The 15,853-nt window shown below is 28.3% G+C and overlaps 1 protein-coding gene across 1 annotated transcript; it reads left to right on the forward strand.

Moving 5' to 3' along the window:
- Positions 1 to 10,597: 10,597 nt before the first annotated feature.
- LOC132937264 (chitobiosyldiphosphodolichol beta-mannosyltransferase-like) lies at positions 10,598 to 15,232 on the forward strand. The gene is given in 8 exon segments (XM_061004109.1): positions 10,598 to 10,618; positions 11,565 to 11,730; positions 13,528 to 13,870; positions 13,947 to 14,161; positions 14,372 to 14,533; positions 14,603 to 14,717; positions 15,039 to 15,134; positions 15,136 to 15,232. Coding segments are annotated over 8 exon segments (1,215 nt in total).
- The last annotated feature ends 621 nt before the right edge of the window (positions 15,233 to 15,853 follow it).

Here is a 15,853-nt window from a genome sequence, read left to right on the forward strand (position 1 = left end):
ATACATAAGTAGGTTCCTACATAAAAGGACCGCATGCATGTTTAGACGACATATCTAAGGATAATGTCCTAATGGAATAACAGAAGAATAATCTGGAAAGTGTCGACGTAGGTGTTGCTGGAATTGAATAATGGAGGTCTATCGTCTTAAAAGTGAATAAAATAATACACGTAATGTGAGAATAAAGTCAAGTGATGATAATTATTACTAAACTGTATCCGTCATACTGACGAATTCCGGTGGTTAACAAGAAAAAAATAACCAAACAACAATCGATACATTTTGTAAACCTATAGGTATTATATGAGTAGTTTACATAATAACCACGATTACAGACAAAAAACACAATAACCGATGGCCTAACCTAACCTAACCTAACCGATGGCGTCACCATAATACTAATAATTAATAAAGAAACAAAACGTGGGTAATGAACGATCCATATTGACCATATTATCGATAAAAAATACTTAATTGTATACGATATAGGTAGTAATATTAGCGACTATTACTCCCTAGTAAGTATATAAATTATACAAAATAAGATTACCACATTGAGTTCACGTAGTTTTTAGTATCACGACTGTTTTATAGTGAATATATTATAATATTACATAGAAATATACCTCAAACGGAAAATACGTTTTATGTGCACTAATGTAATTTTTTAACTCCAAAATGCTATCGAGAATATTTAAAATTATATTATATGTGTCATCATGAGACCCACATTGACTTACGGTTGTGAAGCTTGAACGACAACTGCGATAACGGAGAGTACGCAAAGAACATTCGAAAACAAGATATGGGAAAAAAATATGTGGCATAGAGCTCATGGCACTGGTAACTAATTTCAACAAAGGTCAAAGAATCCAATGACTAGGCCATATCTTACTCATTATCTGACAACGACCATCTAAGTGTGGCTTTGAATGGAAACCTCAAAAATATAATCAAAGTTGGAAAGTCGGAAAAATTCACAACAAAATATTCTAAAAATAAACCCTAAATCACCCCTGATTATAATATGCTGCGTTTATATTACAATAGGTATTGCAAAAAAGATTCTCAGAGATGTAATATAGCAGTTGTTTTGTGAAATGTCAAGTTTAATATTAGTACCTATAAGTATCGTGGAGATGTTGTAGGCACCGTTAATATCCCTACCTGTGAAGTTACTGAATGCGATGTCGCAAAAAAATGTTCTATGTTTTATCACATTGTAACTTTCATAGCAATCCTATAGAGTAACACGAGACTTCCCTACTTCAGCGCACTGACTTCACTGAGAGTACACAAAGTGGAGTCCGGAAAAATAGGAATAAAATATTTAAATCTTATCAAATTACACCGATGACCTGAGTCGGGATGGAACCCTACACCCCTAACTTAAATTATCTACGCCTCACCTACAGGGACACGCTATCAAGATACCTCAATAGAAATAACATAGTGTATAACTCGTATAGGTATTAGGTAATAGTCAGGTGTTTGGAACGTGGTATACTTATGATTTATAGACTTAAAGTTTATACATTGTTGAAAAAAGTAGGTAGGTAGGTATAAAACTTATATGCCACCCACCTACTAAGTACTAATTATTACCAAGCAACATACAGTAAGTAATTAATCCAATCAACTTTATTTGTTAGTTTGTTATGTAGTTATAATAATATGGTTATCACTTATCAAACTAAATGTATGCAAGTTCATACAATAACAATTATTAATTTCAATTTTTTAAAAAATTAAATTCTTTATTAATATTTAGTTTAGGTTAGGAAAACTTTAAATTAGGTACAGAAATGATTAATTATTATTAGCATTAAGGAAACAGATTATTTATTATTTAGTATACCTTAGTAGGTATACCTTAAGAGCTGACATAAGAATAGTAAGTTAGGTAATTATAGATATAAGGCAGGTACTCATATCTTTTTTTATTATTCATGGAGTAGAGCGATAGCAATGGATTGGCTACCTGTTGAGTGTTGGTATATATAAACATTTATTTTTCAAACAGTCCAAGTCAATTAATTTTGAAGAAATATGATTATTATTGTTAATATAAAATTATTTAATTAAGCAAGATGGAATGCGATCTTGATCCATAATACAATAATTTTATGGAGTTACAATAAGATGTAATTATATTTATGTATTTTTATTTATATTAAATTTTTGGATGTCTCGATGATTACACAACGAGCTCCACAATAGGTTGTCGTTTTTTTATAGTTTCTATTTTTAGATTTTTTCGATGATTATCTCACAACGACGAGATGTCAAGATATCTCTGGGACATCACATTCGACAATTGCATTATATCTAATTGATAGATCGATACGACTCTGCATACAATAACACCCATAGTAGTCGAATAGTAATTTCTATTTGTTATTTCAAATTTAAATCGCATAGAAATCACTTTGTGACATCTCAGAGAATATAATTATAACCACTTTTTTTTATATCATCTATGTAAAATTAAATAGTAGTAATTATGCGATGTCACATTTGAGACTTAAAAATACAGTCCCTGAGATATCGAAATCACCTTTATGCACATAGGGATACGTTGAATATAATTATATAATTATTTATCTATATTATCTTGATTTTCTATCAAAGCTTACGCGACCACCTACATATATAGGCATTATGCGTAAAGTTTACTAGTATACCTAATAATATATTGCTAAAAAATTAATTTCAGATCGTTATTAGATAAACCTTAACTTTTAAGGTGGTCGATGACGGTTTTTACAATTTTCCATAATTCTATAAAATGTTTAAATTATATTTTATATTTTAATTTCAACCATTATTATAATACTTATCCACTTATCTTCTGTAAACATTTCGATTTTGATTATTTTTTATTTAAAAGAAGAGAATTTTCTCAGGTTGTATCAATGCCTGAATATTCATTTTACTTTAAGCAGTGCTAGAAAAATACATTTGACAAATAAAAATTTCGTGCAATATTCAAATGAATATTTTGATTTCTATAATTATAATTTTGAAAATCAGGCGAATCGACCTGCAAAATGTTCTCTTCTTTTAAATAAAAAAAACTGACAAAATCCGACTATTCTTGAAGGCATGAGAGTTTTTCCTATAAGACACGTTTTTGTACTAAAAACGCACTGGCTGCAACGCCTTTAATATACAATACAAATAAATATGATAAAAATGTCTCATAATGGTTGAATGACGGTGATCGACGTAAACAATGATTTATAGAGACGTTATTTTTATCCATGTTGTAACTAGAATGCATACCCGAGGAGTGTTGATTTAACAATTCACAATGTGTAATTTTACCACATGATAAGGCATAATAACATTAAACATTGTAAACAATAAATATTAAATTAATTTTACCCATACCTTATAAAATCTGTTATTTCCATTAGTTTACTTATTCGTTTTAACTCCATCGTGGCCTCGTGTCTTGTACCATTTTGATTTAAAAGTGCAAAAATATAGTGTAAAAAGTAATATTCGATACTTATCTACAAACTAATTTACTTATAAATTATGGACCAGGCCGATAACGAAAACATACAATATATTGAGGTAAGTACCTATATAATACAAGACATTATGAATTTAAATACTGGTTTAATTTGTTCAATTAGTTATTTTAATTTATTTGTCTCAAACCTCTTCTTAAACTTATAGCAGTTTTTTGAAGATCAAAGATATACTGATAGTATTTCTGGAAGTATACATAATTAAAATGAAGATTACATCATTACCCCTTTGAATGTAGCAAAAAACAATAATAATATAAGTGCTAGTGCAAGTAGTTCTAATAGATATTCTACATATTCTCCACATCCCAAGTGTGGTGTATATAAGCCAAGTCTATACAATTTATCAATTTTTGTTGAGTCTTTCTTACAGGTAGAGGTATAGTAAGAACTATCATCGGACGACCTTGTTCTTGAATTATGTGTATAAACATTAGTTCGTTTACCTTTAAAACAATAACCAATTATAATTCGATTCCAGCCGTGCCTACGTCTACACTTTCCAGATTATTCTTCAGTTATTAATCAGGAAATTATCTTCAGACTAGACGTGTATGCAATGACGCACTTACTTTGTGTTTTTGTTGTACTTATGCAGTGCCGGATCTAAGTCTCGGGAGGCCGGCGTGCAACTACCAATTGGAGGCCCCTTAAAAAAAAAAAATTGTTCGACAAAACACTTATCTATTTATTAAATAAACTAAAAACACAAAATTTAAATACCATTATTTAATAGGTATATTATGAAATTATACATTCACTCACTGTTCTCATACCTATACTATACCACGCTTAAATATGATGTATTAATCATTAATGTATGCTTCTATTCTAGTATAATATAAATTAAGAATAAATATAATTTATATGATAATGGCTGTATATTCTCTATATCTTCCTAAAACGAAAGGACACAAATATGATAATCGGTAACAATTACCTGAATTGAATTCAAAATTATTCATCAATCCTTTAAATTTTTTTAATTCATTGTTTTGGAAATTTTTCTCCACCTTTTAGATGCACCACTTTCAAATTGTCTGTTACAGTGCGTTCTCAGTAATTTTCTATGGGTCGGGTTCTGAACATTTACTAGAATTCAATCTGCCCCCTTTTTTATAGAAAAAAAAAACCTTAAAAAAAATGGAAACTGAAAATGTCCGTTAACAGCTCAAAATAAGTCAAAATATTTGGTAAATGTTATGGTGTATAGAAAATTCTAATATAAAAATTCAGTCAAAATGTCATGTACCTACGGTCATTTTTTTTAGAGTTGCACCACAAACCAAAATCGATTTTTTCAAAAACAGATTTTGCGTAAAAATTCCCGTTTTTTCTTAATTTTTCTTTTGTTATTCACTTCATTATAAAATCAATACATTCATTGCTTCGCTCAGAATCTAAAATTAAAAAAAATAATTATAATATAGGTTTAGAATGCTTGTTGTCAATGATACATAGTGACCTCGTAGATAATATTTTAAATAAATATAATGACTCGACATTTAGTTCATCAAAAAACGGAATAAATAGATTAATTTTACCCATTAAAAAAATAATTACGTTATTGATTTAAAGCGTGCATTATAAAATAATATGTTAATTTCAAGGTTCAAGGTATTTTCAGCGTGTTTATTATTTTAATATATTTTGTAACTTATAACGTACAACATTTTAAACATGATTAAAAACCTAACTAGTCCCAATAATAAAAAAAAATTTTAATTCTAGCAATTAAACACAGAAAGTTTTATATTTGTAAGTAAGAAATAAGAATTATAGGCAATTCAATAAATTCAATTATATTATAATAGTAATAATAATAATAACACTCCTTTTGTTAGAATATTTAAACATTTGCTTACAAAAATAAATTTGTTTACACAAAACCAATCAAAAAGTAAAATTGTTACCGCTGTAGGTATTATAATAATTCAGATGCCGTACCTTTTGCATTAAAATATAAATTACTTATTAGTAATGTTGAAGACTAACTAATTTAAAACAAAAATTAGTTAAACATAATCTTGTTTAGGTTTTGTACGTAAGGTCACTTAAATAATTATTGCAATTCCCATTAATTTTAAATGTGTGGTAAGTAATTAAATTACAAAACGTATGTTTATACCTATTTGGACGGTAATACCAATGTAACATATTTTTATAAGGCTTTAAAGAAATCCAAAATGACGCAGCAATCGTATTCTGAATGAAATAACTAATGCATTTTTAACGGTTTCAGAGACATTCCAAAGTAAAACTTTCAAGCTAATAAACATTGCACTCGGAACCTTCTTCAATAAAAATAAAAAAAAAGCATGACAATTATACAAAATAAGTATACAACTTTGACTTCACGAAATCGATACACTCACAACTGTTTTAAAATACCCACACAATATAATATGGTAGTATAGTACAACCATACATAAATATATAATACATTCAATATATATTATACGTGTATAATAATTAGTGTTTAAATTTCATAAAATTTAAAAAATTAAATATTTCAGTATTTTACTATATTTTATTTTATTTTATTTTATTTTTAAATAAGTTTTATATTTACATATAATTGTCATAAATCACCTTCATAAATGTATGGTTGTACTATATAGTGAAATATTTCATACTTCAAACACTAATAATAATGAGTCTTTGTTGTACCTATGCATAAATACAACAAGGACACAAAGTAAGTGCGTCATCGCATACACGTCAAGTCTGAAGATAATTTCCTGATTGAATAATTGAAGAATAACCTGGAAAGTGTAGAAGTAGATACAGCTGAAATCGAATTATAATGGGTTATTGTTTTAAAGGTAAACGAACTAATGTTTATACACATAATTCAAGAACAAGGTCGTCCGATGATGGTTCTTACTATACCTCTACCTGTTATTATTTAGTTCTATAAAAAACCGAAAAGAAATCGAAACCTAAATTTTAGTTTTTCTAGGAACCAAACCAGAAACGATTGCCAGCAATGAGTCTTTGTTGTACTTATGCATAAGTACAGTGCCGGAACAAATATTATTATTTTAAGATGTTACTGACAAATGACAACCATTTTTTTGGACGGTTTGGAATTTAGATAATACTATATTTATCTTTGTTATTGTTTGTATACTATTTTCGTATAATCGTTTTATTTAATCTCAGTGTCTCTCGCAGTCGCGCTACTCCAGTAGCTTGCTGGACAAACTACCTAATAAGATAACTGTGGTTATATTTATTAATTGATTAGTATAAATGGATTATGATTTACGTACATGCCTTGGTGCAGTGTTATTGGTTTCGGATATGTTATTTTGTACTTTTGTCAGTTTTATTTTTTGCGTACCTATTATTATCCCCGATAATCTTGTCTTTCTGTTTTATAAAGAAAAAGCTTAATTTTTTATATACAAACATTATAGTGGTTTTTTTGTAGAGCAAATCTAACGGGAGCACATTTAATTCTTTATAGTTAAACGAGGTAGAATAAATTAGGTATTTACCTAATATATTTTATTGAATTTTGAAAAAAAAAACGATTTTCGATTAAGTGATCAAATTAATATAATAAATAAAAATAAATGAAAGTATTGAATTTACAATGATGTGTTTTTTTTTATTTTTTTTTTTGTTCGTGTACACGATAAGTAGTCGAAATAATGCTTTGATTTTCAACTTTAGTATCTTTTTCGATGGCAAAGTGAATCTAATTGGTTTATTATTATGAGGTCAAATCCCCATACTCTAATCAGTGTTAAAAAGCGCCGAGACAAAAAAAAATAAGGACAACCGGGAATTTTCACACTAAATCGGTTTTTGACCAAATCGATTTTGGTTTTTGGTGTAACTCTAAAACAATGACCACAGATGCTTGAAACTTTTACTGGTTGTTTATATTATCATTTTCTATACATGGAAAAATGAATTATTAATATTATTTGGATTTATTTTGAACTGTTTATGGACATTTTCGGTTTCCAATTTTGTTTATTTTTTTTTTTTCTATGAATGTCAATAAAATTGTATTTGTTCTGTTAAAAAGCTTGAAAATGTAATACAAGGCTCTTAATATATTGTTATAATTACATTTGAAACATTTTAAAAATAAATAGGCACAATTTGTTTATAAGCATTTAAAGTTCACATTTTGACAAAATGTAATAATTATTTTGTTAGTAAAAGTTTATAAAATGTTAAACTTTTATAGTTTAGGATTGAAAATTTAAAACAAGGCTCCACGTAAATAGGTTATATATAAATTACTTTATTTACAATAATATCATCATCAAATATACTTGGTACCTATATTATATTTATAATAAAATGTGTTATAACGATTTACGAATGATGACAGTAAACCCAAAATTAATTAATATCAACAGTCATCGTGTGACGTTCAGTTTATTACTATAGAATTTATAATCAATTACCTAGCTAATAGCTATTGCATACTAGGTACTAGGTAGTACTCAGTACTCATTAGTCACAGAAGTCGCTCAGTAGTTTAATTAAAATAATAATAATAATAGTAAAATACAAATATTATTGCTATATAGTACCTAATACCTATTAACGACGATATTTGACAGAATCGATGAAAGCAAAATGGAAACTGATAAGATATTACATGGGCTCGTATGGCCGTTGACATGTACACAAACCACTGTCTTAGATACAATCGGTCAAATTGCATTAAGAATTTTTCTTTCATTCCCTATATCAAATTGTTCTAATGAGAGAACTTTTTCTGTATTAAAAAGGTAAAGTCCTATTTGAGATCTAGAACAACAGATAAGAGCTAAATTGTTTGTTTAACACAACAGTTAAATTATGATGATATCATTGATACCTTTTTCTAATGAAAAAGCACGACGTAAACATTTTTAATTTTAACATATATCTATAATATTCTTCATTAAAATGTTGTACATTATCCTACATTGAGTTTTTTTTAGAATTAATAATAAATATACCAACTATAATAATTATGTAATATTTGCTTCGATGTAAATTATTATTTTTATGTATACCTAATATTCCTTGCTGACTATGAGTGGAGCGAAGAATGCAGTGGTTTCAATATCATGTGTTTTTTACACACTGGTAGGGAGGGGGGCGTTTTTTTTCTTACCTGGGACGTAAGATTCCTAAATACGTCTCTAACAGTGGCCCACATGTAACCTACTGTACAGCAGAGCGACATCCACTTAACCACCTTTTTAGTTTTTTTTTTTCTATAAAAACCAATACAATTTTATTTGTAGTCCAAAAAGCAAGGCTGGGCATTAACAAGTTAATATGTTAAAATTATTTTACTTTTAACCAAGTTAATTAACGAGTTAATTTTTTTCTTATATTGTTCAGTAAATTACGAGTTAATTCATTTTATTGCAACGGTAAGTAAATTTTTTTTCTAAGCCACAGGTCTACAATAAATTCAATTTTGTAAAAATAAATGTTATAAAAAAAAAATCAGAAATATATTAATTAGTAAATAATAATTTATAATAATAGTTATTATATTGCATATTCACAGAAAATATTAAATAACTATATTATAGTCGAAAACTATATAAGGGTTACTGTTATATTACTTTCTTACAATATTGTATCGCACCCATTGTATGAAATTTTGAATAAAAATATTAACTATCAACTTAGCTAAAAGGGACACATCACATTCAAAATGGAGTCATTTAAATAAACATATTAAAGATACGTCGCGGGCTGTGATAACAGGCCGCGGGCCTATGTACAGATAAGTTTATATTATAAGTATAACAAGTATACAAATAAAAAACGTATAGGTTAATAAAAAATTAATTTTAAAAAGAAGAATTACTTTTTTATTAATTTTAATTAATTTTACTTTTGATATTCATTCGATATATCAAATACAGCTCACTAGGTACTGACTACTAAAATGGTAAAATATATAAGAACACAACATTTGTAAATATTATGACGATGGGGGGTGTGGGGCCGAGCCCCCACTATTGAATTCTAGTAAATATTCAGAATCCGACCCATGGAAAATTACTGAGAACGCCACTGTAACAGACAATTTGAAAGTGGTGCATCTAAAAGGTGGAGAAAAATTTCCAAAACAATGAATTAAAAAAATATAAAGGATTAATGAATAATTTTGAATTCAATTCAAGTAATTGTACCCAATTATCATATTTGTGTTCATATTTATTCTTAATTTATATTATACTAGCATAGAAGCATAAATTAATGATTAATACATCATATCTAAGCGTGGTATAGAATAGGTTTAAGAACAGTGAGTGAATATTGTATAATTTCATAATTTACCTATTTAAATTTTGTGTTTTGGTTTGTTTAATAAATAGATAAGTGTTATGTCGAACAATTTATTTTTTAGGGGGCCTCCAATTGGTATTTGCACCTTGGCCTCCCGAGACTTAGATCCGGCACTGCATAAGTACAACAAAAACACAAAGTAAGTGCGTTATTGCATACACATCTAGTCTAAAGATGAGCTGCGTGAAATGGCCCCCCCTGTCTTATATTTTTTATACTAGACAGGGAATTTATTTGCAAATATTAGCGAATTTTATTTCTACTGGCGTGAAAAATGTTTTGAATATTTTTCAATTAGTGTTACAAATTGTTTCAATTATTTGCAAAAATATAGTATTAGTTCACGCTCGTGGAATAAAAGTAGAGCAGATGATGAATAATATATAATATCCGCGAAATGTCAAATATCATAACATTTTAAGCATGACTATGTCACTGCATGTATTCATTAATTAATTATATTTCGTCATCTGAAATTATTACAGAACAAGATACATAAATAGAGTAATTAGTTTTTATTTTTTTTATGAACCGAAAAATTAATTTAAATTTTCTCGGAACCGAACTGTAAAAATCATCAAGGTTCCTGTCCCTGTATTTAATCCATCTATTTAACCAAGAATAACAGCCAACTTGCCATCAATGTGAAGTGTCACTGACAATAGACCACCTCACACTCCATTGCCCCATGTAAGATATATTACGGCATATCCTAAGCTTCCCCCACCAACATGGTGGAAGCGCTAAGTGAAGTAAACACAAATGATATTTTGAATTTCTTTAACTTCGCCGATCTTATAAAACTATTGTAAAAAAAAAATAATAAATAATGTAAAACAATTTGTAAAATAGATGAGATTGTAAAACGTTTAAGCTAATAACCTTTGCAATCAAAGACCTTCAATAACGATAAAAAAAAAAAAGCATGACAATTACACAGAACAAATATATAACTTTGACTTCACGAAGTCGATACAGTCACAACAGTTTTAAAATAAATACAAAATAATATGGCAGTACAGTACAATCGTATATAATACGTCATATAATATATATGACAAATGTATAATAATGAGTCTTTTTTGTACCAATGCATAAGTACAACAAAGACACAAATTATTAAGCACGTCATCGCATACACGTCTAGTCTAAAGATATATTTCCTGATTGAATAACTGAAGAATAATCTTGAAAGTGTAAACGTAGGCACGGCTGGAATCAAATTATAATGGGTAATTGTTAATAAATCTACACGGAATGCCAGAATAAAGTCGTCGGATGATAATATTATTACTATACCTGCACAGCTGTATCTATACCTAAACCAGATGATTAACAAAAAAAAGAAAAACCCAAAAACAATCGATAAATTGTGTAATTCTAATATTTTTAGAAATTTTTATTTATTAATAAGGTTGATTATAATAGATGCAATTGAAGCTGCTTAAGTCTGGTTGAGTCAGACAGGTTCATCTTCTGACTTTGAAGAAGTTATTAAACACTGGGAACTTACTTACGATATAAGGAAAACAGAAATCCATGGTTCCGACATTTCAAAACTTAATTTGTCTGAAATTTTTAAATCCTGGCCTATTTTATGTGGCCCAAAAGGATATGTTCTGGTAATTTTTCAAATAAATATAATAAATCATGGCACAAAATTAGTTAGTATCTTTATTCAAGATTTATGTTTTTAAGGATTTGAAGATTTTTAGCATTAAGAATCTTTTACATGACTGGCCAACATTTATAAAAAAGTGGACTTATTTTTCAAATAATTTACTGAGCCTACGTAGAAATTCAGTGAAGGATAACTACGGTAAAGACTTATTGAAACAACTCGATGTTGTACAACTCAGTGGAAGTGAGTATAAAATATAAATCCATCAATTAAAATAATATTTTTACATAAAATGTACCTGACTGTTTTAATTTTTAGACTGTTGTCAATTCTGAGTTTCCAGCACCATTGTACAAGTTTCCTTAAGAATTAGTCCCAGTTTGTTTTAATGCTTCTTGGCTTAAATTTAAAGGAGTTTATTATAAAAAAGGCTTACTTATGGTTATTGATGTAAATCTTGATGGCTGTATTTTTGGGGAAATAATGCTTGTAGGGAAATCTAGGAACCCTTATTTTATACTCAGTCCAATTTTAAGCATAGGTTTTGATCCACATTACCATGCATATGAAATTGAAAATACTAAAGAAATAAATATTTCAAATAATATTGGCTGTTATATTAATGAATTACCTGATTCAACACCAACTGTGGCTAGAGTTCTAGAGAATGGTAAAATGTATGCTACTTTAAAATATGCATTGTAAATTGTAAACATTATTTTTATAATTAGTATTTATTAATAAAACTATATATAATAACTATTTATAATATACTTATCGTTCTAAATTTGTAAAAAAATATTGAATTTAAATAAATGTTTAAACTTGTGTTTGTTTATTACACAGATATAAAAAAATTATAATAAGCATGGTCATAATTCAGTATTCACCACAATAGTGTTAAAAGTTGAAATTTATTAAATTTATTTTTCAAACAAATGTTTTCTATAAAAAATTAAAAATTATTTTGACTATAGAGCTTATGACTGATTTAAATGAATTTAAGGTTAGATTCACTATACACAAAATCTAATTTAACATTTAATGAAGTGTAATTTTAAAACTTGCTGTTGTCAAAACAAAACCAATATATGTCAGCTCACTCCTGTAATAAATTAATTTGACGTAAGTGATGACACTGATAACTACTGATAATGTTATTACAATGTGTTGGATGTAGTAAAATCACAAAATTCAGAGGTTAAATCAGAGGTGAATAATAGGTAAAAAAAAAAAAGGTGGGTAAGTGGATGTCGCTCTGCTGTACAGTAGGTTACATATGAATGTATAAATAAATGTATCAATAATTGTATAAGAAAAATGATTCTGAGCGAAAACGGTCAGTCAAGTATGGTCATACCATAAATTTTTAATGGTGGATAACATCTTTTGCGAAAAATCGAGAAACAAATGCAGTTAAGTTCTCCCCCGCAGTTTTGAATTTTTTTTATCATAACTTATGTAGCCATCCTGTTGAAAACTATGGTGCAATTTGTGTACTTTGTCACTCGGAATTATAATTATAGCCATTTAAATTTCATCGATATACCATTATAACGCGCACAGCCACAGCGTACTGTTGCACGTATATATATTATCGTAGTATTGGGTACCGGGTATGTTTTATTCGTATAGTATACAAATACTACGATAATTTATAGTTAATCTAACCTAATTTATATACAGCAAGACTATGTATAACATTATATATTAAGTTACCGTATAACAGTTAGTCATTTCCTACGCCTATCGGCTTCGATCGCCAAAGTTGAAGTTCTATGATCTATGAACCAAATTCTGATTGCACTATTGTTATTGACTCGCCAAGTTACAGAAATTAAAATAAAAATTCAAAATGACAAAAGGATAACTAAATTGCATTTATACCAAAATGTATTAAACTTAACCAAGTCCGTCGTTGTTTACACTTCACGTCTTTCCTCCTTTTGTGGCCTAGACAATAGTGACTTTTTTTGGTGTAACTTATATTTGATTAAAGCCACATGACTATGATATGTACGTTTTATTTTTATTCTACAGATGTTCCACGGACAATAGCATTCCTGTTCAAAGTTGTATGGCAAACACTGACTCTGTTTTGGGCCATATTGGTGAAACGCAAATCCAATATTGTTCTATTTCAAAATCCACCTGCGATTCCAACACTCACTGTTTGCTGGTTTTACTGTGTGCTTGTCAATGCAAAATTTATAATAGACTGGCATAATTATGCATACTCAATACTTGCCCTAGCTTTGGGTTCTAATGCACCCCTGGTAAAACTCTCCTTATTCTACGAGCACACTTTTGGCAGACTGGCTGATTTTAATCTATGTGTTACCAAAGCAATGAAAGATGACCTGCATAATAAATGGAATATCGAGTAAGTTTTTAAACTGTCATAATATTTCTGTTTTTGAAATTGTCAACAAAATATCTATGTTGTGCACCTATTTTAGAGCAACGGCCCTGTATGATCGCCCAGGACCACAGTTTAAAACAATTACATTATTTGAAAAACATAATTTACTTGAAAAAATGAATTTAAATGATTTTACTGAGCTATCAGAATCTGGAGAGGTGCAATTAAAACCCGACCGACCTAGTCTACTTGTATCCAGTACTAGCTGGACCCCAGATGAAGATTTTTCGATTCTATTGAAAGCTCTACAAAGTATACACACAATTACCTACATATATTACTGATTTATGAATTGAATGGATCACTATGTTAAATTAATTTGTTATTCTTAACTTTATCTTGTACTATGGAAGTGGTTCTGGGTAATTGTTGAGGAATATTTGTCCATGTGTATGTTTGAATCTCTATTTATTTTAAGAGATAACTAGGTTACCACAATATAATTTACATTTATTATTTCAGAATACGATGAAAGTAATGATATCTACCCAAAACTAATTTGTATTATCACCGGGCGAGGTCCATTAAAGTGTCACTATCAACATATGATCTTAGAATTGAAGTGGAAAAAAGTTTCAATCATTACACCTTGGCTTGAAAATAATGACTATCCACTTATTTTAGGTAAAATTATAGGATTATTTAAATAAGGTAAATTATTTTTTGTATAATATATTTATTGAATAATTTCAGCGTGTGGTGATCTTGGTGTATGCTTACATGTCTCCTCGAGCGGTTTGGACTTGCCTATGAAAGTGATTGATATGTACGGTGTTGGTTTACCTGTTTGTGCGTATGATTTCAAATGGTAATTAATAATAATTATTTAATAGATAATTTATATATACTATACTCGTGCCATTGAGAAAGCGCTACTGGGCGGCGCCCACAACTTACCCGATCTCGCGCATTCCCACCACTAAATCTGCTCATACGCTAGCCGCCGTCAGCTCTGGCCACTAACTATAGGGTAGAGTGGAAGAAATTTGGGTACGAAAACGCGGAGCTCGGTCATTTAGATGCACCAACGAGTAGCGCTTTCTCGATGGTACTAGTATAGAATTCTTGTTTTGCAGGAATAAATGTAATCATTTTTTTTTAGATCTTAAGAAATGTTTATTTGTTTCAGCTTAAATGAATTGGTACGACACAATGAAAATGGTCTTGTATTCTCCAATGAAAATCAACTTGCATTGCACATTATGACGTGGTTTTAAAACTATCCTTAGATTTTGCAAAGAAATTGATAATTTTAGGGCGATAGATTGGCATACAAACTGGATGATAAACGCGTATCCAATTTTTTCGAACAACGATAAATAATTTCCATTTGTTTTCGTTATTTTTTTTTTATTTAATAACTTCAATACATTTTAATTCCTTCATATAATGTTATACTGTATGTATAAATATATAATTAATTTCAATCATGCATTCATATAATGAATTAGTTACAAATCTTTATTCATTCCCAAGCAGTATTTCTGAAAACATAATTTCCAAAATCTGTATGTGATTGTAGAAAAAAATAAAAACAAAAAATATACCTTACATATAAATAAATATATTATTTTGTATTCTTAATAATTTTTTAATGACAAATAAGTTAAAAATAAAATAAAAATGTCCAGTCTCATGCTATTATTAAATTGTTTTTGCATAACAGCATGTTATTTTATAAATAAAGTTGAATTATTACGATAAAATATCTACTTTATGATATCTATAATTTGTATACCAGAAGTAATTTGAATATCTAATAGAGTATATCAAATTGTTGTAGGATAAGTGATATAATATTTAGTGTGAATATTTAAGATAAAAATATAAGTTGATTATACAATTTTTTAATGTATGTGTAATTATACTTTTAAGGTTTTTTTGGCTTTTACATATTTAACTTTTTAATGATGTCTGATATTAGTTAAATTATATGTGAAATTC

This window comes from Metopolophium dirhodum, chromosome 1 (genome assembly GCF_019925205.1).
Source record: "Metopolophium dirhodum isolate CAU chromosome 1, ASM1992520v1, whole genome shotgun sequence".
Lineage (NCBI taxonomy): Eukaryota > Metazoa > Arthropoda > Insecta > Hemiptera > Aphididae > Metopolophium > Metopolophium dirhodum.